The sequence below is a fragment of the Bactrocera latifrons genome, unplaced genomic scaffold, assembly GCF_001853355.1.
Source record: "Bactrocera latifrons isolate USDA-ARS-PBARC rearing strain unplaced genomic scaffold, ASM185335v1 scaffold_18, whole genome shotgun sequence".
Taxonomy (NCBI): domain Eukaryota; kingdom Metazoa; phylum Arthropoda; class Insecta; order Diptera; family Tephritidae; genus Bactrocera; species Bactrocera latifrons.
The window spans coordinates 2,473,154-2,496,396 of NW_017535296.1; the positions used below are offsets into that span (position 1 = coordinate 2,473,154).

At 33.7% G+C, this 23,243-nt stretch overlaps 1 protein-coding gene across 1 annotated transcript; it reads right to left on the bottom strand.

Annotated features, from left to right (window-relative positions):
• Positions 1-11,255: 11,255 nt before the first annotated feature.
• LOC108967210 lies at positions 11,256-12,156 on the bottom strand. The gene has a single exon (XM_018930494.1). It carries the CDS (start codon positions 11,855-11,857, stop codon positions 11,651-11,653), a length of 207 nt encoding a protein of 68 aa, XP_018786039.1. The 5' UTR covers positions 11,858-12,156; the 3' UTR covers positions 11,256-11,650.
• Positions 12,157-23,243: the final 11,087 nt, after the last annotated feature.

The following is a 23,243-nucleotide window of genomic DNA, read 5'->3' on the forward strand; positions in this document are numbered from 1 at the left end:
GCGGAAACCGAAAACCTATAAAGTGTCATAACTAAGCCAAAAAGAAAGATATTAAAATTTGGCACAATGGATCGCATTAGGGCGGGGCATATTTGAACGTAACTTTTTGGAAAAGTGGGCGTGGTCCCGCCCCCTACTAACTTTTTTGTACATATCTCAAAAACTACTATAGCTATGTCAACCAAACTGTATACAGTCGTTTCTTTTAGGCATTTCCATATACAGTTCAAAAATGAAAGAAATCAGATAATAACCACGCCTACCTCCCATACAAAGTTATGTTGAAAATCACTCAAAGTGCGTTAACCCACTAACAAAAAACGTAAGAGACACTAAATTTTACGGAAGAAATATCAGAAGAAAGCTGCATCCAGGCTTTTTTTTTAAATTGAAAATGGGCCTGGCGTCGCCCACTTACGGACCAAAAACCATATTTCAGGAAGTACTCGAGCGATTTCAATGAAATTCGGTATATAATATTTTCTTAATACCCTGATACCAAATATGGGTGAAATCGGTATACAACCACGCCTGAAATCTCGATTATCACTTTATCATGCGAGAGTATAAAATGTTCGGTGACACCCGAACTTAGCCCTTCCTTACTTGTTTTATGATACAATTCAGTTTTATCTAATGGAATAATTATAAAAATGTGAAAGTGCGTTTGACAGAAAAATAACGGAGACGTCACTAAAGAATGAGAGAAAATTTTTTGTTTCTAAAAGATTTATAGTTATCTCATTCTAACTATTCCTACTCGAATTTACTCAGACTTTAGACTACCCATGACGTCATGGGGAAAACATACAAAAGTGGAAGAAGGTTTAATCGATAATTGTCGCGTTAGCTCAAATATAAGAGAGTCAACATAGATCTTCAACATTTCTTATGGATGTATTGAACAATTTCTGGTTATTGCTTCGGCTTAGTATGGTCTACAAAACAAAAAAAAAAATAGAATTTTGGCAAAAGTGCTCCGTTACTGCAAGGTCATCCGCATTATTTCTCATTTATAGATCCGTTTGATCAAGCAACGCCAAAAGTAGGCCCATGTCATGAAAATTCAACTGGACGGTGGTTTTATTGAAGATAACGTTAAATGGGATCGTGAGAACTTGGAGAAACCCGTGCAAGTCAGCAATGTCTTCGGACAGGATGAGATGATTGATTCCATTGGTGGCAAATGAACTTGAAATAGAGGTCTCAAAATCCTTTTTCCAAAAAAAAAAAAAAACTACGCTCAACAATATTTTTTGGCTCTATAATAGTCATGGACTCTCTCATCGCAAAAAATCACTTTTTGTATTACTTCATGAGCCGTTTTAACCTATAAGAAGTGGTCGCAATTAATTATTGATTTCTGCTGCATAATTATCAAATAGATGTTTCTATTCTCTTATTTTTTATTTAGTGCGCACCTAAGATTTTGCTTTAAAATGTAATCTAATCTCAAGAAGGTTGACTACACTCGAAAATATCGTCGTATAGTTAGTCAAATTAGCGCTAAAAAGTGCTAGATGCAGTTTGAGTAAGAAATAAAAAATAAAATAGAATTAAATTTTGTTCCTTTTTCTTTCCTTTCCCTGATACTCTCACCTTCACCTTAATACAAAATCTACACATAATTCCACCCTTATCTATGCATTTTCATCATTTTTACGACAACGCAACACAACTATAAAAACGCTAATTTAATTAAAAGAAAATGCAATCAAAATCCGCAAACCACTTTTCGAAACCACCAAACACCAAGAGGGCAGGACCGAACGAATTTTGCATTTACAGTCGAAGTGCAAAAGGATAACGGTAATAGAATAGCAGCAAACAACAAAAAGTGCCGTCAGTGACAAGAAAAGCCAAGGAAATGGTACAAAGCAGTGAAAGCAGTAGTTAGTGACATTTTTTATGAGCACCACCGATGGCACGTACATCGGCACCAACGCAGGCAAGTCACGCCAAGTACAGCTTCTACAGGAAGCTCCATAAAACGAGAAGACAGTAAGAAAAAGTAGCAAAAAAAAAACGGTTGCAATGTGTTGCATTGCTGCACATTTATCATAATTTCACACGCTGATGGAATGCCACAAACAACCAGCGTTGGCTGGAGTCATCCAAAGTGGGTAAGGCAAGCAATGCAATCAAGTGAGCTATTTTGGTGACTTTGCCTTGAAGTGAGTGTCGCAACATATTGTTATTTTTTTATGCTGCATTTTTCAATTTTTCTGCATTGTTGCCGTGAGTTATCCTCATTTTATGACCGGGGTGTTGCCGGCTCAAACTCCTTTATGGGCGGCAGGTTTAAGTGCACGCGTATAATGTAAGCTATGCGAAAAATTGCATTTTCCTCCATTACAGTTGCCACGTAGTTTTATGGCTGCATATTTTTTTAAGCAACAATAAACAATGATAAGCCATTAAAACTATGTATTCATAAACACACCTACTTTTCATTTGCCTTCCGCTATGCGAAGGGAAAATTATTCGCGCCAATATTATTCTTAGCATATTTTGTGGCGCTGAGATATTGTCAACATTGCTTACTTATCCTTGCCCTTTGGTCGAAAGGCTCTTGGGTGTGTCACCAGTGACTTTTTCTTGGGACGCTACTGCATATATACATATAATATATACTCAAATTTATATATACCTTGAGGCATTTTTATAGAAAAAAGCGTACCCTTCGTTATTGACACATCTATAAAACAGGACCGTTAAATTTCACACTTTCTGAAATTTGTAAATAGTAAAGTTTTCAAACGTGTTTTATAAAAGAATACACTTCATCGTGCTTTAAAGATCTAAAAGCCCTGAAGAAGATTGTAAATGTGAGATTAATAACTGTGAAAACAATGTTGTATCTCATTAAAAATTGTACCGTTATGTGACACTTTAGGTCTTACTTTAAATGTCTATATATATTTTTTTTGTACCTTGCTTCAATCTTAATTCATTTTAAATCAATTACCGACAAAACCTGAGAAGATTTCTTTATTGTTAAAATAAATTTCAGGAATAGCCTTCTATGCGCAAAACGATTCACGATTAACGTCCTAAATTTACTCAAAACGGTTTCCCCACACCGGTTGTGTGAAAAGCCAAAAATCAGACGGAGCTAAATTACGCAAATACGATGGAATTAAGATGATATTGGTTGAAAATTTGGCGAAAAACGCACGAAGAATGAATGTAGTATGCGGCGGTGTATTATTGTGGTGCAAAAACAAAAAGTCCATAATTCCGGCCTGTTTTTACAATTGGCTTCGCGCAAACGAGACATAACACTCAAATAGTATTACCTCTTGACAGTTTGACCGATCGGAAGGAATTCGAAGTACTCCACACCTCGATAAACGTTGTAAGCTGTCAACGTAACCTCGATTTTCGAACTGCTTTGATGGATTTTTGGTTTACCTATGACTATGATTGATTGTCTGTTTTCGTGTCGTAAGCTTAGATTCAATACTCATAATCAGTAATAATAAGTTTCATGACATCCTGTTATTGAGAAAGCATTGTTTCACTAACGTCAACGGCGCTGATTTGAAACAAATTGTTCTTTCACTTTTCTTAGATCCAAATAATTTTTTGAAATGGTTTTCACTGATCCTCCGGATATTCCAACGATGGCAGTAAGACTGACTGACTGTTAATCTTCTATCCTCAAGCACGAATTAATTTATTTTATTGGCAAATTGATCATCAGTTAATGTTGATGGCTTTCCTATACATTCGTTTGCGATAAATCATCTTTTCCAAAATTCTGAAGGTTTCGTCATTAGAAATGTGATTCCGCACTTCAAATTTATTGGAACTTCTTTGTTGAATACTTTCAAATTAATTTCAAATATTATCGCCAAAAGCATTTTATGTGCTTCTGAAAGCCAATCGTATATTAAAAACGATAAAATGGTAATCTTGAAATGACATTTGACACAAACGTCACTGACAGTTATACCAACTGAGAAAAATAACATTTCGACGAATGGGTTTTCGCGCGAAATTTATATTAAGAAATTTTACTATTTTTGCCAACATTTGTATGAGTTTTGTTCGACTTTTTATTATTTGTCTTGATTGACTCTTCAAACCAATGGGACGTCTATTGAATTTGAAAAATTCTAATTTATCATATTTTCGTCTTGCCGTGTCCTCAACCAGAAATATACTTTCTATTACTTTCGTTCTCATATACTCAGAATCAAGCTCGAAGTTATTATTTATTAATATAAGACTAGTGGATGCGGCCACGTGTTGCTGTGGTATACATTTTATACTATTATTCATATCATAAACTATTCAATACAGTGAAAACTTTATTTACGAATAAACGTTTTTGTCGGTATAGGAATCCAAAGGATTGCAGTTGAGATTTAATTTTGAATATGTTCATACAAATTAGTTATATTGGAAAAAATATTGAATTAAAGGCTGCTTTCTCAATGTGCGGTTACCAAACTTTATGTCTAGTTAATAGAGTTGTCCGCTTAATAGAGTTTTCACTGCGTTATTTATTTATGAATATTTTTAAGCATCCTATCTTCTAAGTTGGCTCAAACTGGATACAGTGTGCTAAATTTTATTAAAATCGGTTCAGTAGTTTAGAAGTCCATCGCGGACAATCAACGTGACACATGATTTTTATATTATATAATATATAACTATAACATTTTATGTTCCATAACTTCGTGTAATTTCCTGTTTAATCAGCTCTTGCTTCACTAGCGTGACTTGTTGAGGAAGTTATGTTTATCTCTCAACACAATTTCTTCACTTTCATGAGCACTAACATTAAATATTAATAGAATTTCTTCAAAGTTGGACACGCATTTACATATGTATCATAAGAAGTCTCTGTAGATGAAATCACATGTTCTACACAACGTGCCATTATTTGAGAATATTATAACGTATGACTATGCCAAGTTACTCGAGTTCTTGGTACTCTACATAATTCCATTTCCGTAAGGTGTTATGAAGTTAATCATGGGTTTTATCAGTAGCTTGTGGAACCGTTTATTTTGAAAGTGTTTACTCATTATACCAATGTTTTAAAATAGTATTACAATCGTACTTAGAAAAGCATTTAATACAAATTATAACTTCAATTATAGCCATAACATTATATATATTTAATCTGACTAATGAGACTTCGAATAATTTATAAGCTAGAGTTGCCACCTCTTCAGACTTTCAAATTTAATAAACGAGTTTTTTAGTTAGTTCAAATTGCAATATTATTGTAATTTAAAAACAAGTGGTCTAAAATTTCGCCACAGAAGTGTCATATCGTGCTGAATCACTTATCCTCAATGCACTCCCCGTAAATTTCAGCGCTTCAAGTACATTTTTCACCATTCAACTTTTTGTTATACCACCAAAATAAATATATATCATTATCTTTCTCTGATATTAGAAATTTGCGAGTGAGCCATACCTTTGGTCCAAAAGCTATTGTTACTTAATATGCTACCGTGGTTCTGCGCTTATAAATAAATATCCATTCTCCAAAATCGTTATTGACTCACTTTAACGGAAGTTAGTTAGAATATATTATACACATACACCTTGTTATAAAGAGTATACTATGTATTAAAATTATTTTGAATTAATTTTTGCAGCATTTAAAAATAATTCAATAACAAAAGGAGTCTATATTATGAATTTAAAATTTAAAATTACTTAATGAATTTTTTTTAAATGTCCGCACAAGTAAGCAGTAATATATATAGATATTTAGATAAAATTGGTATGGCAAATATTTCAAAGTAAAACTGAAATTCTACCAGGCCCTTAAAATATGTCCAATGTATGTGACGACCTATTTAGTTAAGTTTGCAGACCGGTTTACCAGGTAAATTTTCAACTTTTAATGAAAATTTGTGTTGCTCATATCAGTTGAAAATGAACAAAATTTTTATTATATTTTATTTGCCTTGCTACAATTAAGTAAAATAAGACATAATCATTTTTAAAAAATTAACAGATATCGGCTCAAAATTTGAAACAAATGCTCCCCATTAAACTATTCCAAGAACTGATACAGTGGTGGATTTCTCCTTAAAACCAATGTTTATATTATCCCTAACAAAACTAACATATTCGGTAGCACCCGAATTCATAACATGCTCACTCAATTAGTTCAATAATATTGTTTAATCATCACATAGTATCTTTAAATTTATTTGCTAAAAACTAAAGTAGATATAGAGATTAGGTAAGAGTTACCTGCCTTACTTTCAAAAGGCATTAGTCAAATAGCAAAGTCCAAACACACCTACACAGGATAAAAAAAAAAAATATTTTAGGCATAAGTTTCACTTAATATATATTTAATAGAGCGTCGTCGTCGTCATTGTTATTGTTGCAGCGAGTACTCGTTCGACGGGTTCAGACCAAAGAGACAAATGGGGTTAAGTAAGTTGGTTTCATGGGGCATACAAAGAGATGCTTAGTATCGAGCGGGAGGTCATTACAAGCAGGACATAAGTTGGGTATGGCAGGGTGTATTCTAAATAAATAGAATAGTTTAAAAAGATACAATACCCAAAACAAAGCTGCGCTAGAGTCAGAGGAGGGTATTATGCTTACTTCAATCTATCTCTTAGAAATCAGGACTACTTTCTCTTTTTTATGATAGTTAATGATTAACTATAATATTTCGATAAAATTAATTAGTTTATAACAGCTTACGCCCACCGAGTTGAAAAAGTAGCAATGAGGCTTGCAGTGCGATAATCTAGAGCGACCCAGGTGATCATCTTTCAAATATTTGAAGAATTTTTTTCCAAAGCCTACAGAGGAAAACATAAATGCTGTAGTCTTGTTTGGCCCTCAAAAAAGAAAATTATGAATTGAGATATTTTCTTGACGTGAATTAGCAAATGAAAAGAAAAAGTCCTGATACAGTTTTAAGACAGTAATGCATAGTTGCCCAGAGCTTACAATTATGACGCGCTATTCATTGGAATGATTTCTCAATCATCGAATGTAGAAAGCCTTCCTTGAGAAACGTGTTACAGTTTCATTATAATATCGTGGGTTATTCGGAAGAACAAGAATAACGCTTCCATGAATATATAATATAATTTGAGAGACGTTACCAAGGCTAGTATAGAGTAGAGAGATATATTTTTGGGGGTAATAAGTTAAATTTGTACGAGCAGAATAAAACTGTCCATTTTTAAGCATTTGGAGTATATTTTAGAATGTCTATTCTATGAATGAATTACAAATGGATGATCGGTATCTTTTAAAAAACATTAACAGTTTATGTAGCATTTTTGTGTTCAATTTGTAAAAATTTTTACATAAGCAAGTTGTCATATATGTTTTCAAAGATTAGTTAAATTTGTAATCCTACTTTCATGTGGGCTTCTCATTGAAAATTTTTGTGTAGTTAGCAATCACCTAAATGACCGATGCGAAAAAGACTACAAAAGCAAAATCCCTATTCTTAGTTAGTATACTAAACTTCAATTAGTATGCTGCCCAAATTTTATCAAATTTCATTCTACTGTTTCAAGTAATAGATCCCAAAGTGACGCTGTTTCCATTATTTTTTTTTGCAAACAGGATTGCCTTCTTAAGGCACACTTTCGTTGGCCACGTGATTTTTTTTTTTCGAATCCATTCGAAGTTGTATGTATCGCATGAGACACCATATTTTTAACCAGTTAAAATACAGTAATAAATTTCAAGTGCGGAATAGTTTCTTATCTGACTAATTTTGTGCTTCCCCACCGAAGAAACTGCGTTTAATTTATTCTGCAACCCAAGTGCGGTTCTATTCAGCAAGTGACTTTTATATAGACTTCTATTATTAGCAATATATATGTAGTGTGGATAATAAATAATACAGTTTGCAAGAACGCTTATCTTTAAAAGAAAGGTATATAGTGCAAATGATTACTTGCTGCTATTCGGCCTTGACGAGCAAATTCAGACGGTAAATACTAGACTGTTAGCCTCTTTGGCGACAGGTTTCTTCGCGCCATAAGTACGACAAAACGCTAAAATACAGTAGACTCCGCTTCATGCTGTTTCAGTTCTTTTATTCAACTTATTATTTTATTTCAACCGGAGTATTCCCCGAAACTGTGCGTAGAACCAGTTTTTAAAATACATATCTATATAACTAAAAGTATACATTTTTATAATAATATAACGACTTATACTGTGAGCAATATTAGTTTTTATCGTGAGTGATAAAAATAAGCAGCCACATCATGTAAGGAAGGTCTAAGTTCGAGTGCAACCCAACATTTTACACTCTTGCACTTTGAAAGAATCAAAGCCAGGCAAATACTTTAAGGTGTAACATGACAAACAGAAAATCATTATATGTATGTATGTATGACAGTTCAGGTATTATCGAACCGATTTTATCTATTTGTCCCAATATTACATACTATTAACATGCCGCATACTAAAAAACCAATCATACAGCGTAAAGTCAGCCGGATGATCGAAAATCCTGACATTACTTATATGGGGGCTAGGTCAAGTTTTCGCTAAAATTTATCTGTTTTAGATCTATAGTAAAAGTGAAACACCACTCTTTCTCATTTTCATTGAGATGACTCATATATATGCGGTAAATAGTCACCCGGAATTTCGAAAATTCGAAAATTAAAGCTAAGTGGAAATTAAGCGTGGTTGTAGTCCGACTTCGTCCATTTTATTTATTTATTTATTTTTTTTTTTTTGACTAAACTTTTTTTTTGTTTTGTATGAAACGAGATATCAACAGAACAAAGAAAGAGCGAAACATAGTGAATTATCTGACTGTCTTAGGATAACCTGGTTTAGCTTTGGTTCATCGGAGGATAATGTAACCTACGCATTTAGCGGAGTCTTACTGTACATGTATTTGAAGTAATGCCATTCTACTCCAAGCAGTTTCCAGAAGTATGAATAATGTATATATGTATGTAAATATATGTATCTCTTCTCTACTTACATATAATGTTATTGTGAAATCATTATCTTCTGGTTATGGTTTTGAATTGAACATGTTATAGTTTAAAAAGGCCGTAAAAAATATTCGGAATATCTTTAATTTAAATATACGAGAAAATATCTATCTATCAACAATTATATAACTAAAATAATTTCCATTTAACATGGGGAAACAAAAAGTTTAAAAAAGGCTTCCCGAATATTCACAAGTTTCAATTAAAATTTTATCGAAATTTTGGTTTTTCGTTTTGGAAATTCGTTTGTCTATATACAATATTAGGGGTGTTACCTTATGACAATGCAATTTTATTGTAAGGAAATGATTACAAGTGAATTATTCAAAGTATTGCCCAGCGCTAGTCACAACTTTTCCCCAATAGGCTGACAAAGCTCAACTAATATTACTTTTCATCTTGTTATGCTATTCGACAATCAAGCCATTTTCGATGTCATTTTTTGAGTATCGAACATCGGACGGAACAAATAAAAATCGAACAGTTCAATATCTGCGGAATATGGCGGGTATTTAACGGGTTTGACAACATGAGGCCGAGTGTTGTCATGCAGCAGCATCATTTTTTTGTGCCTTTTCTGATATTGAGGTCATAAAGAAACAAAATTCCTTATTTTTGAATAATTCCCAGCATATGCAGTCACTTTGAGGAAGCTTGACGAGTAACTTCAAATGCTGAAGCAAGCTCTTCTTGCATTTGAAATGGATCCGGCAAACGTCTTCGAAGGTTTTTGGCATTTCTTCACGCAGACGGTCCTTAATACCGCCTTCGAAGCGATGAAAGCATTCACGACACGTTGTTTTACTTGAGTGAGTACTTCCGTAAACGCTTTGGAGTCCCCGATGTGCTTCAGCCGTTGAATTCTATGACTGAAAGCATAAAACCAAGACTTCGCAGGAAATTAGAAATATTTAGCCAAAAATCGACCACATTCGCACAATAAAAATTATATGACGCATAAATAAAGTCAGTAATGTGGATATTCAGTTTCTTTGTAAAATGTATGTGTTAAGTTTATTACGTTTTGGATATACCAAATCGATCATAACTAACTGCCTAGTTGAGCTAATAGTATTCTATTTAAGTGTCGCCAATTTTTTTTATAAGACCTAAGCAAATGTAACAGTAGAAAAAATATACTTCTAGATCTATATAAATATGTACAAGATGTTTGTAGCCACACACTCGAAAATACTATAAGCGGATAATTTTTTTGGGAAATTTTAATTTTCACGCCTAGCTCCGGCAGCTTCATCAGTTTTTCTTATATTTTTAAATTTGTTCATTACTCTGGAACAAATGATCCGATCACTAGCAATTTTTTCGATAATATACAAGTTTTTTTGCAAATGACCAAAATTTTCGGTAAAATTCAACTTTTTGTAACGCTACCATCTTGTGATTTTTTTTCTGCCCCAAGTAATTACACGAATAATATTTTTCAGCGGAAATTTTTTTAGGTTTCATCTACCGAGAACGCCAGAATCATTATAGCATTGAAAGACATTTTCTCAACGAAGTCGGAAGTCGGAATTAACCAAAAAAATATTAATATTTTTGTTTCGCAAAGTTTAAATCTGAAAATATAATGTAAATTTACGCTTAGAATTATTCAACACACTTTACACTCGATGTGACCATTAAGAGTAAAAAATTCAGTTTTAGAATTGTTCTGTAAAATTTTTCATACTTACTTTTGCACTGTTACCAATAAAATTTTTAGTTTCCTCTAAAACCTCTTTGAGTAATGCAAAATTATTTGAAAATAAAAAAATTAATATTTTGAATTTTTTAGTATTTGTCACTTATTTATTTTCGTTATAAAATCTTATCAATATATTCATAAAAAAATAGTTTTAGTCTTTTTTACAAACATAGTATGCATGTGTTAAAACTATTTTATATACTTAATACTATTGCTTAACGCTCACACTATTTATTTATAAACAGCTATTTTTTATGAAACTATTTTTTAGAAACCATAGAGACTTATCACAATCGCTTTGATGAGAAAATAAAAATTGTTGACAATTTATACTAAAATAAAGGCTATTATTATGAGTTCAAAAATAAAAACGCTGCTGAAATTTGAGAAAAAATTAAACAATAAATCATTTTAAAAATAATAAAATCAAATTCAAAATTTCAATTTTCACTTCAAACATGAAAAATGCTGAAGCACAAAAAAATATTAAAAAGAAATTAATTTAATAATTAAAAAAAATCAAATAATAATAAATAATACAATGCTTAAAAGTATGTATTWTTACTTTCGTTTAAACTGAATAATAATTTGCTTAATTTTTTTCTTTTGTGCTGCTTTGCTCACGCACGGCAGTTATTGACCTCAATTTAACGGGTTTTCTGCTCGTGCTTGTGGTATTACTCATAGCGCGACAGCCTCGAGAAGTGTGAATTTAAAACGCTTGTGGTTTTTGTTGTATTTTGTCCGTGAGCCGCCTACCGGCGACAGGTGGATGACGCTGCAGTTAGCGACTTGTACGCTGCTAGTTCGTGTCTGAGATCTTCGACGGTTTTGCTCATTAGTTGTGAAATTACTTTCTTTTGCTGTTGAAATACCTTAAGTACTTGATGTAATGACTCTATGTAATGCTTTGTATTCAAATTATTTGGTTTTTTCTATTGATTTTGGAGTGTTTGTGATTTGATTGCCATTATAGTAGTCTCGTTGGACGGCAGCTGCCCATAAGTTGTCGCTCATATTGCACAAATAGACGCAATAATTCAAAAAATATCGTCAACATAAGCAGCCAGTTGTTTAGACAGTCATTTTGTTGCCGGGGTTCTTGCAGCCGTCGTTCCCGCAGATAGACGCGCCGCAATAAATCTGCTTGATTCGGTACGTAGAAAGCGTGAGCCATTTTGTTGATTAGTTTGAAAATCTTATGATTTTTATTTAATTTTCGAGCAGACTCACTTTGGTTTTTTTTTAGCAGTTTTAGCTTAACTTGTTTAAAAAATAAAATGATTTCTAGAACTTTTCTACACTTTAAATCTTCACTTCTTGAAGTGTCTTTAAATGTTTTTGTTTTATTCAAATTTCTATCTTTTTTAATTCACAGTCACGTCTTCAGATAATTCTTAAATTCACGTAAAATTTTTGGAAGTAACTTTCTTTTATATAATGTGTGCACACAACCGTTTAAAGCGGCGTTCTGTTGAGAAATGAGTAGTTGCGTGCTGAGCGTAAACCTTTTATACTCGACCAAGCAGCTGCATTGATTCGGAATACCGCGCAAACACTCTTTTGCTATTCTGCTTTGTCTTAAATATTTGCGTAGAAACTCTCATTGACTTCATGGCGTAACGACCAGCTTGAGAAAACGGAAGGCAAATGTGTCTTCATGCCGCAGCATAAGCGGCGAGCGTAAATGACAACACGTAAGTGCGATAGCTATTCCACTTTATCGTCATCAGAGTTGCACATGAGTAGCGCCTGGAGACGAGCCCATTATTTTTCACACATTTCTGTTGATATCGCTCATTCGCATTGCCAGCACATGTTTCATCAATGTTCATTTACTTACCGCTGAAATGTTTGAAGCTTGTTGATTTGGTTGTAATCTCCGAAAGTGTACTCTTATGATGTGACTCTCTCACGCAATGTTGAGTTGGTTCCCATTTGGCTTGTGCTCTGTATTGTTTCTGGTGGTTTCTTTGAGAGTACTATAAAACACGTGCCTGCAGAGTTACTATGGACAAAAACTCTCACGTATGGATTGTGTAAATTCTGAAGTTATTGATTACCCGAACGTACAAACAAAATACTCATGGAATTTCAGGAAAGGAAGCAAATTAACTTTTAACTGACTCTCATCAAAGTTTCCACAATCACTGCGAAGGCATTATTTAATAAAAACCGAAATAATATATTGATTTGAAATATAAAAAATCAAAATTACCCAACTTTAAGTATGTGATCAGAGATTTACGCCAGCCTTAAGAAGATTGTAATTTTAAGCATATTTAGTTTCAAATAGCTTATAAAAACTTATAGCAAATTTGTATATGTTATATAGTGAAGAAACAACTTAAAAAAATATAACATTTTGCAATATCTCAGTTGTTTTCAATTAACAGTGAAGTAATGATCAGGTTCCGGGTTTTTTCAATTGGGCCGCTACGAAATTAGACCGATAAGGACAGCAAACGAGGCCATATTTTTCCTGCCCTTTTGACATTTCTCTTAAGTAAGATTTGCAATTTCATCATGGAAAAACATGAAACGAATCAAAATTAGAAAAAATTACTAACGATATTCCGAATCACAAAATAGATTTGGGATGTCAATGAACTTCTTTATTCTTGTAAAAGTACATTCGATGCCATTAGGAATGAAACTCGACACAGTTTCGACAGAATTTTATTAATTGTATTTATGTATTGTAAGTCTTTGGAAGCGCGTTTGATTTCTTGTAAAGGTGGTATACTTTAAAAAAAAAATCTCACCACAGCAATTTGTGATAGATTTTCGCGCATTAACAGACAAAGAATTTCAAGTCTGTACCAGCTATTTCCAGTTATTCGAAAAATGTATGTAGGGAAGTCTAACGTAGTTGAACAAGGCAGCTCACGGACCGTCAATTTATTTGGTGCATTATTATTTTAATGTGATGGTAACCCTAACTACGTAATACCACAATGAACATGTTATGAAATGTGTTATCTATTGGCCCCTTTGTGATTGGATTAACATTAAGTATATTATACTTAATCCTCAATGCGATATTACTGTGCAATAAATATGGACGTATATAATTTATACATATTTTATATCGGCTTGATGACTGATATTTTAAAAATTTTAATTGTAAAACACTTTAAGAACGATAAGATGGTGTTAGTTATTATCATTCAATTGAAAATTGGTACTTAGACAAGAATTGCACAAACATTTTATAATATTATATATTTATATACCAATACATATGTATATGCACTGTATATCCCGATTTACTTTATCACACATCTATCAGATGAAGTATCTATTATAATCATTGTATCTTAAAGAAACGTATTACTCCAGTTTACGCTCAGTTTTTTGTTTTCTTATCCACGCTCTCTCTCTATCTCTCTCTCTCTCTCTCTCTGTCCTACACTCTAAAAACGCTATACACTCTCTGCGACTGCTTTGAATCTCATTCACTGTTTTATTTATTTCTTTTCATGGCATTTATACTTTGAGGGTTGTTCTGCCTCATTTTACCAAGCTATCAGCCGAAATTAAATTGACTCTGCGTGCACATTTAATGCCCATCGGCTGTATTTGAGTATTGTGTCTGCCTCTTTGGTAGCGCTGCCTGCTGTTTTTAACCGACCGCCGCCCTTTTGCCGTTGCCTGTCTGCTTATGTTCCCTTTTTTCGGCAATTTAATTTGCTCTTTATGTTATTTTATTTTCTGTCTTTCGGCACAACTGCCACAAACCTCAAGAGGCGTGGCCTTATCACTGCGGCAGCTAATATTGTTAGCATGCCTTCCTCTTTGGTTCAACACATGCGCTTCCGCTTGCTGTTTCATTCCGGCACGTTGGCTCAATATTGGCGGGAGACTTTAGTTGCAATGAAGCATAGTCTATTTTTTGAGTTTTGTTTGTCGCTTAGAAGGTATCCGCCTTCTTACATAAACGCAGAACGGTTCATTGAAATATTACATATTTATATACATATGTGCGTGGCAAGTTGGACGCCAAAATTGTTTTGTATATCATTAGTGGGTGGAGCTACGAGGTACAGTCTTTTCTGAAGTTCAACTCTCTTTGCTTCTTTTGGAAAATAAACTCGAACTGCGGCTTCCATCTACTAAGCTCTTTATTACTCTAGCCGTCTTTGCAGCAGTTTTTACTTTGTGCCTGCCTTCAAAATTTCTTGTTCTTCTTTTGTGCCACTTGTGGTTGGCGATGAATCATCCTTATGGGTGGAGCTTCTTTTTCTGCATAAAAATCACAGCGCTGATGAAGTACGTCACTTTTTTTTTTGTTGTTGAAGGAATTCAAAATGGCCACTTAATGGTGGTTGATGTTGCAAAAAGGTATATATGAAAGATTTAATGTACAAATCAGGATAAAAACGATTATAAGTATATACCAACATGCATATGTATCTTACAATAACAAAGTCTATTATAAACTATATCAAGAGACTTTTATATTTTCCCACTAATGATTCATCATTAAAAATGAAAATAAAATTTCAGTTCTCTAATTGAATTACTTGTTGTGACATGAAAGGCATAAGGCTTTGCCTCTGAAAATATGATTCATTTCTATAATATCTAGATATACGAACATTAGAAAATACCGCATACTCGCCTCGAGCCCTCAAAACCTGGGTCACAGTTGAAAATTATAGCAATTTCGAAATAGCCATGGAAAGTTTTCGAAATTAAAATTATATTATTGATGGAACAAAAAGAAATTCAAATAATGACAAATATTTACATCTTTTATACTCAAGAAGAGCCTGTGGAAATAGAGGTGGAGGACATAATTCGCGTTATATGTTAGTAACTTAATAATATCGGAAGAGCGTGTTTTACTAATAACAGTATACCTCCATCACTAAAATCGGTAAATATTGGTGAAAATTTGATTGACCATTTTATAACTAGTATAGAAATTTTCCAACATCTTTACAACAACTTTAGCCCTATAGACTGATGATGGTATGTGGGGTACATTAATAAAACTCAGAGAGCATTTAATTAGTAGGTAGCATGTTAATAGTATGTGGTATTGGCTTAAGTAGATAAAATCGATTGAGGATGATTTAGTATAATTTTCGCTTTGATTGTAATACATTCATCGTTTCATCGAACAATGAGATTACATTTATTTCGACCCATTTTCTAATATTGCCAACACCTGAAGGAATTTTGCCGGCGGTGATCCTAAATTGTAAGATTATGAAATGTTTTCTTACACACTAACTTAACTCTTCATTACAATGCTTTTTTGTTTTTATATCCTTAACAGGGTATATAAATTCAGCACGACATTTGCATCGCCCAGAAGGAAATGTAACAGGCCCTACAAAAGGTATAAATAAATGATCAACATGACGGATTGTGTCATGCCCGTCTCTCTGTCCATCTAAATACATATATGCGAACTATTTATCAATTTTGGATGAGTGATCTGAACTTTTTGAAACTTGTTTTTCTTCCAAAAAATTTTCGAGATCGAATCACTATAGCATATAACGATCAAGATCAAGTTATTGTAAAGAATTTTTGGTGTTGTGAATTATTGCTGCGGTGTAAACGTGGTTACCGTTTTTTCTTGTTTTATTAGTTCATAATCATTATATTGTAAACTAACAATGAAGCAATGCCTTCCAACTACCAAGATGTCATGAAATGTATTTTTACTAGATCTACGCTTACGGCTTGGAAGCAGACAATCAATCGACCGAGTATCGCCCAATATTCGGCTGATTTAGCGCCGTGTTTTGAGTCAATTGAAATCATTAAACATGAATCGCTATTCCAGAAATTGACTTCAACAACTGTTTCGAGGATTGGAAAAAAGGTTGGTACAAGTGTATTTTGGCCAGAAGAATTACTTTAGGGGGGACGACATTTTGAGGAATTAATTAAAATTATGAACAAGTTTTACTACTTTTCGATTCGATTTATGTATTTATTTATCCTACTAACAATTTGCAAATGGATTGGATATAAAGTTTCAAACCTTGATAATTTGGTTTTTATTTCTTTTTTTCGTAGTATGGAGTCAACTACGAAACCCTCATTTGTCATCATAATTAGTTAATAATATCTAAATTATACTTAGTTGGTACAGAATAACGAAATCTAGAGGAAAGAAATGCTTTGAGTATACATCTTTCACTCGACAAATCGACAGATTATGCCTTAAAGAGCGATTTTATTATTTCAAGTGAAACAAAAGCTTTCGAATATATTCTAAAATTTGTGGTACCATAATTTATCAAATAATAGCAAGATGTACAATGACAAAATTAATCTTGGTATAAACGTACTTTACTATAATCACTCCCTAAAATAATTTATACAAATTTGTAGCATATTTTTTTATTGACTATAAGGATTCTTCTAACAACTATACATACCTCTTGCATTTTTCACCAAGCAGTGATCCTTTGTAACAGAAAGGCCATTACCCTCAATTAAATTTTCAACTACATACAGACCTATTTATTTATAATTTTTTTTTTGAGGTTGTTAGCAGTCTTTACGCTAATTGCGCGGGAGTTTGTTGACTCAGGCAGCAATATTTACGTTTCAGCATTTATTTACTTTTCTGTTGTTCCTTTATGCATAACCACTTTCCCTATAGTAAGTGAAAAGGCCGAGCAGCGCTTGACTCAAAGCAGATGCCACATACAAGTGAACGCCTTTTGTTTGAACAGTCACCGCTGATCTCGTCTCACAGATAAGTATTTCGACAATCGCGATGTTGAAAATTATGATTTGTTGCAGTCTACTAGGCATATCGGCGGGTTTCGATCTGTCGGAGTCTGATCTTTCAAATCAATTCAATTACTTATGGCAGGCAGTGCAACTTCATTGGCATTGTTGTAGTTTAGGCAAATACATCGACTAACTGACATGTTGTTTTAGGGGATTATATGAGTTTTCGATTTAAAGGTATTGGAAAGTGAAATGAAAAGGTACTCAGTTAATTGTTGCACATTTTTCGAGTTCATTGCATCTCTTGTTATTGAGAAAAAAGTATCAGGTGACAACTATTGTGTGTGTATTTACTTCGAAATCATGTCAAGATGTATGAAATTGAAAAGAATCAATTTAAAAAATAATTGAGCTAAGGAATAGAAGCAAAATTGACGAAATTTAGAAAAAAAAAACGTAAACAATTAAAAATTTTGAACATTCGTTAAGCCCGAGCTGAATTTATTACAAAAAACTGTCTTCTGCTAGAATCAATCATTTTTATTCGAAAAAAAAAATTAAAATTTAATCAATTTATTTGCTCGAATGCACAAAATGCATATTGCCACAAATTAAAAAACTTGCATAACCACTTTTATTTGCATATTTCTCAAAAATTTTTGATACTTATCAACAATATCTTTGACACACGTCCGTCAATTGCTGCTCATTGACAAATTTTAAATTTTACTCATGGCTAATTTGCATACCTAATTGCATGTAAATGCATTTATGAAGAGCAATTGTGCTCGAAAAATTCCGAAATGTTGAGAATATATGAATAAATACAATCTACCCCCGTTTGCGGTGCAATTTGTCATATCAATCGCCGCAGTGTGGGAAGAAAAATGTGCATCGCAAAATAAAAATATACTTTTGTATAAGCGTGAATATATTTAAGTGCTATATAAGGGTTAATTCCGTGTTAATAAGCCGAATTTGAAAAGATTTTAAAAATTCAGGCGTATTAACAAATTAGCTTCAATACACAACCAAGACAAATTACCAGTACCAAACGTTATATATTACAATTTGTTGTTTCAAAATATTGCCCACAATTGATGACAATTGAAGTTTTAATTGAGTGCCACAGTAGATGAATGCACGTGTACTCCAAGAGTCAAATCTAAGATATCCGATGGATATAAAATGAACAAGTAAGGAACGGCTAAGTTCGGGTGTCACCGAACATTTTATACTCTCGCATGATAAAGTGATAATCGAGATTTCAGGCGTGGTTGTGAACTGATTTCACCCATATTTGGTACATGTCATCAGGGTGTTAAGAAAATATTATATACCGAATTTCATTGATATCGGCAGAGTACTTCCTGAGATATGGCTTTTGGTCCATAAGTGGACGACTCCGCGCCCCTTTTCAATTTTTAAAAAAAGCCTGGATGCAGCTTCCTTCTGATATTTCTTCCGTAAAATTTAGTGTTTCTGACGTTTTATGTTAGTCGGTTAGCGCACTTTTAGTGATTTTCAACATAACCTTTGTATGGGAGGTGGGCGTGGTTATTGTCCGATTTCTTCCATTTTTGAACTGTATATGGAAATGCCTAAAAGAAACGACTCTATACAGTTTGGTTGATAGCTATAGTAGTTTTCGAGATATGTACATAAAAGTTAGTAAGGGGCGGGGCCCAACCCCTGTCTCTTATACACATCTAGATGTGTATAAGAGACAGATATAACTCTGACTCTTTTAGTTTTAGGACTTACAAACAACCGTTATGTGAACAAAACTATAATACGCTCTTTAGCAACTTTGTTGCGAGAGTATAAAAATAGTATATTTATTTTAAGCGCTCGATCTCCAAAGCAATACCTACAGAGCCACTGTCATTAAATTAGTCCAGGCATATTTCTTCATGCGAAAGGCAACAGCGATTTCCTGTTGCCAAAACGTCAAAAGTTGTATCAAAGAGTTTGAAACACGAGTTTCTTATAAAAAAAATAGATCTCAGCAAAAAATTATTTTTTTTTTAAACAGAGTGTGGCTTATAAATATAAAAATTCAGATCTCAGTGCAGTTGGCAACAACTTCTTTAATAAATTATAATCCCAACATGGAACAAGTTACACTTAGAACAAGTTTTTATCGACATACATTCATCATTTAGACAACGAGTTTTACAAAATATGAATAGCACAAATTCTTATCTTTTACTTCCAGTTGTTTTAAAATATGCTTTATGAGCTTTGGGTAGGGCTATTTACTGCAAGAATTCGCTCTGCAAGGTAGTTTTATGGGATGGTACCTTCCTCTTTTAAAACAAATGTTTTCGCGCCGGGTAACATTTTCAAGTTAGTAAACAAAAAGTAACACTATTAGCCTTTTCAGAGTTATGCGATGCAGATCACATTTTGTGAATCCGTGAAAGCACAGTGGATATCACATTTTTGAGCCTACCTATAAAGTAGTATTTGGATTCATCGGAATAATTTCATTCAAGTTTCGGCTATTCCTTTGTCTTTGGTGCGAGCAATGTTCTATCAAATATATCAAACGCCTTATGAACTCATTGAGATTGCGCTTAAACAGCATCAATCTCTGCTGCGAAGTAGTGTCACGGTTCGCTTCTTAACCGCAATTAATAAACATGGCACCTATCGCGCCGACAGCCCTTTGATACCCATTACTTCATGCAGGAAATTACTGACAATATGCTGCTTCAAGTCATCTTTAGAAGCATATGGGCGTGTTTCACCAAAAACCGACAAACAAATCAATGTAAGAAATTCACATCGAAGAAAAACAGTCACAGGATACAGCTTTGTTTAATACGTGGTAAAAGTCCGCCATGGAACTATGTGCTTATAAAACTTACAAATATATTCTTCGGCTGGATTTCTTCCATAAAGTATATACTTTCATTTACTATCTATAATTTGAATTGCCCATTTAGTGGCCTCCGGGTTTGGTAAGTTATATTAGATGGCTGATTCCCCAAACTGGCGAAGAATCACACTTGGACTTCAGAATACAGTCTTTTACAAACATAAGATATTAGATATTGAAAAAATGTCTATATTAACCTATCAAAAATCTTCTCAGGTATTTGAGATCTTAATAATTTTAGTATTGATTTTAGCCAGAAGGACCTTGCAGTAGTACAATTGCTAACATCTAACCTATGCATGCCGAGCCCGTCTAAAGCCTAATCATCCAGCAGTGAACCGCAAGCTGCCATAAAGAGAATCAAGTAATTCAGCCAGCAAATCTTAAATTTTTCTACAATTATAAAGAGTGATGCAAGTAGATGTACTTTTACAACGTCTACAAATCGTTTAACTTTATTACGAATTCCGTAAAGAATGTCAATGGATCGACTGGGCATCTTTTACGTCGAGGTCTTAAATACACCTTATACAAGAACTAAAGAAGCTCCACCTTCGCAACCTTTGCTCTATGGGCTCTTGAAAAGTTCCAAGAAGACGTTTTCGAAGCAAATTATGTTCAGCAATGAGATCCATTTCTAGCTTTATGCGTATATAAACAGGCAAAATTTTCACTTTTGTGGACGAAAAGTAACCTGAAGAGATTCAAAAACTGTCATTTCGTCCAGGAAAAACAGCGGTTTGGTGTGGTTTGTGGGATTTTAAATGATGCTGATGAGAACGTAACCGTCAATGGCGATTGTCAGCGCGCCATTATAACCGACTATTTGTTGCCTGAAATTGAAGTTCTTGATCTTGGAAACATTTGGCTCCAACAAGGCTGCGCCACTTATCACATATCGAATCAACACTTCGATGAGCAGATAATTTCACGTCTAAAGTTTATGCAGACAACCAGCCAAATCGACCGAATGATAATATACATTCCCAATTTAATTTCGATTTTCTGTTTTTCTTCTTTGAAAAAGTAGAGAACATCGAAATGGAGCTTCCTCTTATATGTAACATCGAAACTTTATCAAGTTACAAATCTTAAATTGAGCGCAACTGAAAGCCCACTTCTTTATTTGGTTGATGGATGAGTGGGTGGACTTAAAAGTACAGTTTAAAATATCGCAAATGAACTGACCCCCGTCCTCAACTCAAATGGGCAAACACATCAATCAAAAGTGGAAAATAATGATACGCTCATAAACAGACGCCACACACGGAGCTCAACCAATGGGCAAAATGAAAAAATATCAGATAACGGCACAAAATACAGCCAAAAGCATAAAAAGCCTACGAAAATTAAATGAAAACTTTCAAAATCAAACGCACGCGGCGCATTTTACAATGACTTTTCATTGTCATAAATCCTTGCGAAAGGGCACAAAAAAAGAACGAAAAACTGAATCATAATTTAAGAAAAATATGCTCACATGGCTATGCATGACTATGCGTCTGTGTGTGTGTTTGTTTGAGTGTGTGCGATTGAGTGCGTGTATGCAATGGACATGCGATCAGATTACAAAAAGTCAAACGAAAAAGTGAAGCGGTTGGTCCTAGCAACTGGACATGGCCGGAGAAGCATGATTTCTCACATATGAGTTGAGTATTAGCACACACGTACAAGCTTACAATTGCAATCGCGTAATCTTAAGCACATCTGAGCATATGTGGCATCTACAACACACGTGTGTGTCCATGCCGACGCCAGTCAAGAAGTTAAAACTACAATAAATTGCGGACTACCGCACAATACAAATACAACAGACATATGAACACACATATGCAATACCCAAAGCATACTTTTGTGCGTTGCCATTGGCAAACCGTCGCGACGGGGCGAAAAAATAATGAACTGTAAAAAACTACCTGACACATTTTTTTCTTAGAAAATATATATTTTTTTTTCATTTTGCCAATTTTTTTGCGCTTAAGATATCTGATGACAAATTGGCAGTTCGGTTGCAGGGTTGCTTGACAGTTATAATAATATATTTGTCAGTATTGTGCAGAAATATTTATTCGGTTTCATTTTCAGCTGGTCGTCACGTTTAACAGTGCCCTTTTTGATGCGTGAGGATTAAGTTTATGTTCGATAATAGTTTACTTTTTTCATGTTATTTTTCTATATCTCGAAGTTCTCAACTCACTCCTCTCCCAAATAAACTTCGCAAATGCCGCCGGGTTTCTTTGTTAAATTTTAAGCTAGCGGTAGTGGAAGCATTATATTAATTCAGCCTTATTTGTATCGCTACTTAGTAACGGCAGTTCCATATGTGACCAAAGCTCTTTCTAATTGGCAACTTCTCATTAAGATAGTCGTCAAAATTAACTAAGAAATGTACAAAATTCGATCGAAAGCTCCGGCCCTGAAGCTTTTGCTGTTTTAGATGTAGAAAGCGAATATTATGGCATGGAAGAGTCATCAATGACAAGCAAAAATTACTGAAAGCTCTACTTTTAGAACTTTTGAGCATTTTCGGATTAACTGAGCAACTGAATTTAAAAAATCGTTTAAAAGCTCCAGAACAGCTCCAACCCGGGAAAAGTCCGAAAACACGAAACTAAGAACTCTCTACTGGTTGGTTAATTCCTTCGTCACAAAGTGAAAGCTTTGTAAAGATTTGGCTAAAATGTCCTAGAGTGAATTTAGAATTAATATTAAATAAAAATGTGTTACCAGACTCTACCAATTCTTTTCAATAATTTAGCTGTTATTCTTCTAGCCCTCTTTGTGTGATTTTTTTTTCCCCAACCGCACTACACAACATCCAAAAAACTTCACATGTTAATATAAAACTAGCTCACTTATTACATATACAATATCTCTCTCGCCAAAGATTTTTGCTAAAAAAATCTCTCCCATCTCCTTAATAAGGGCAAACTCGCTTTTGCTCCGTATTCCTTTCACAACATTTATGCGCCTT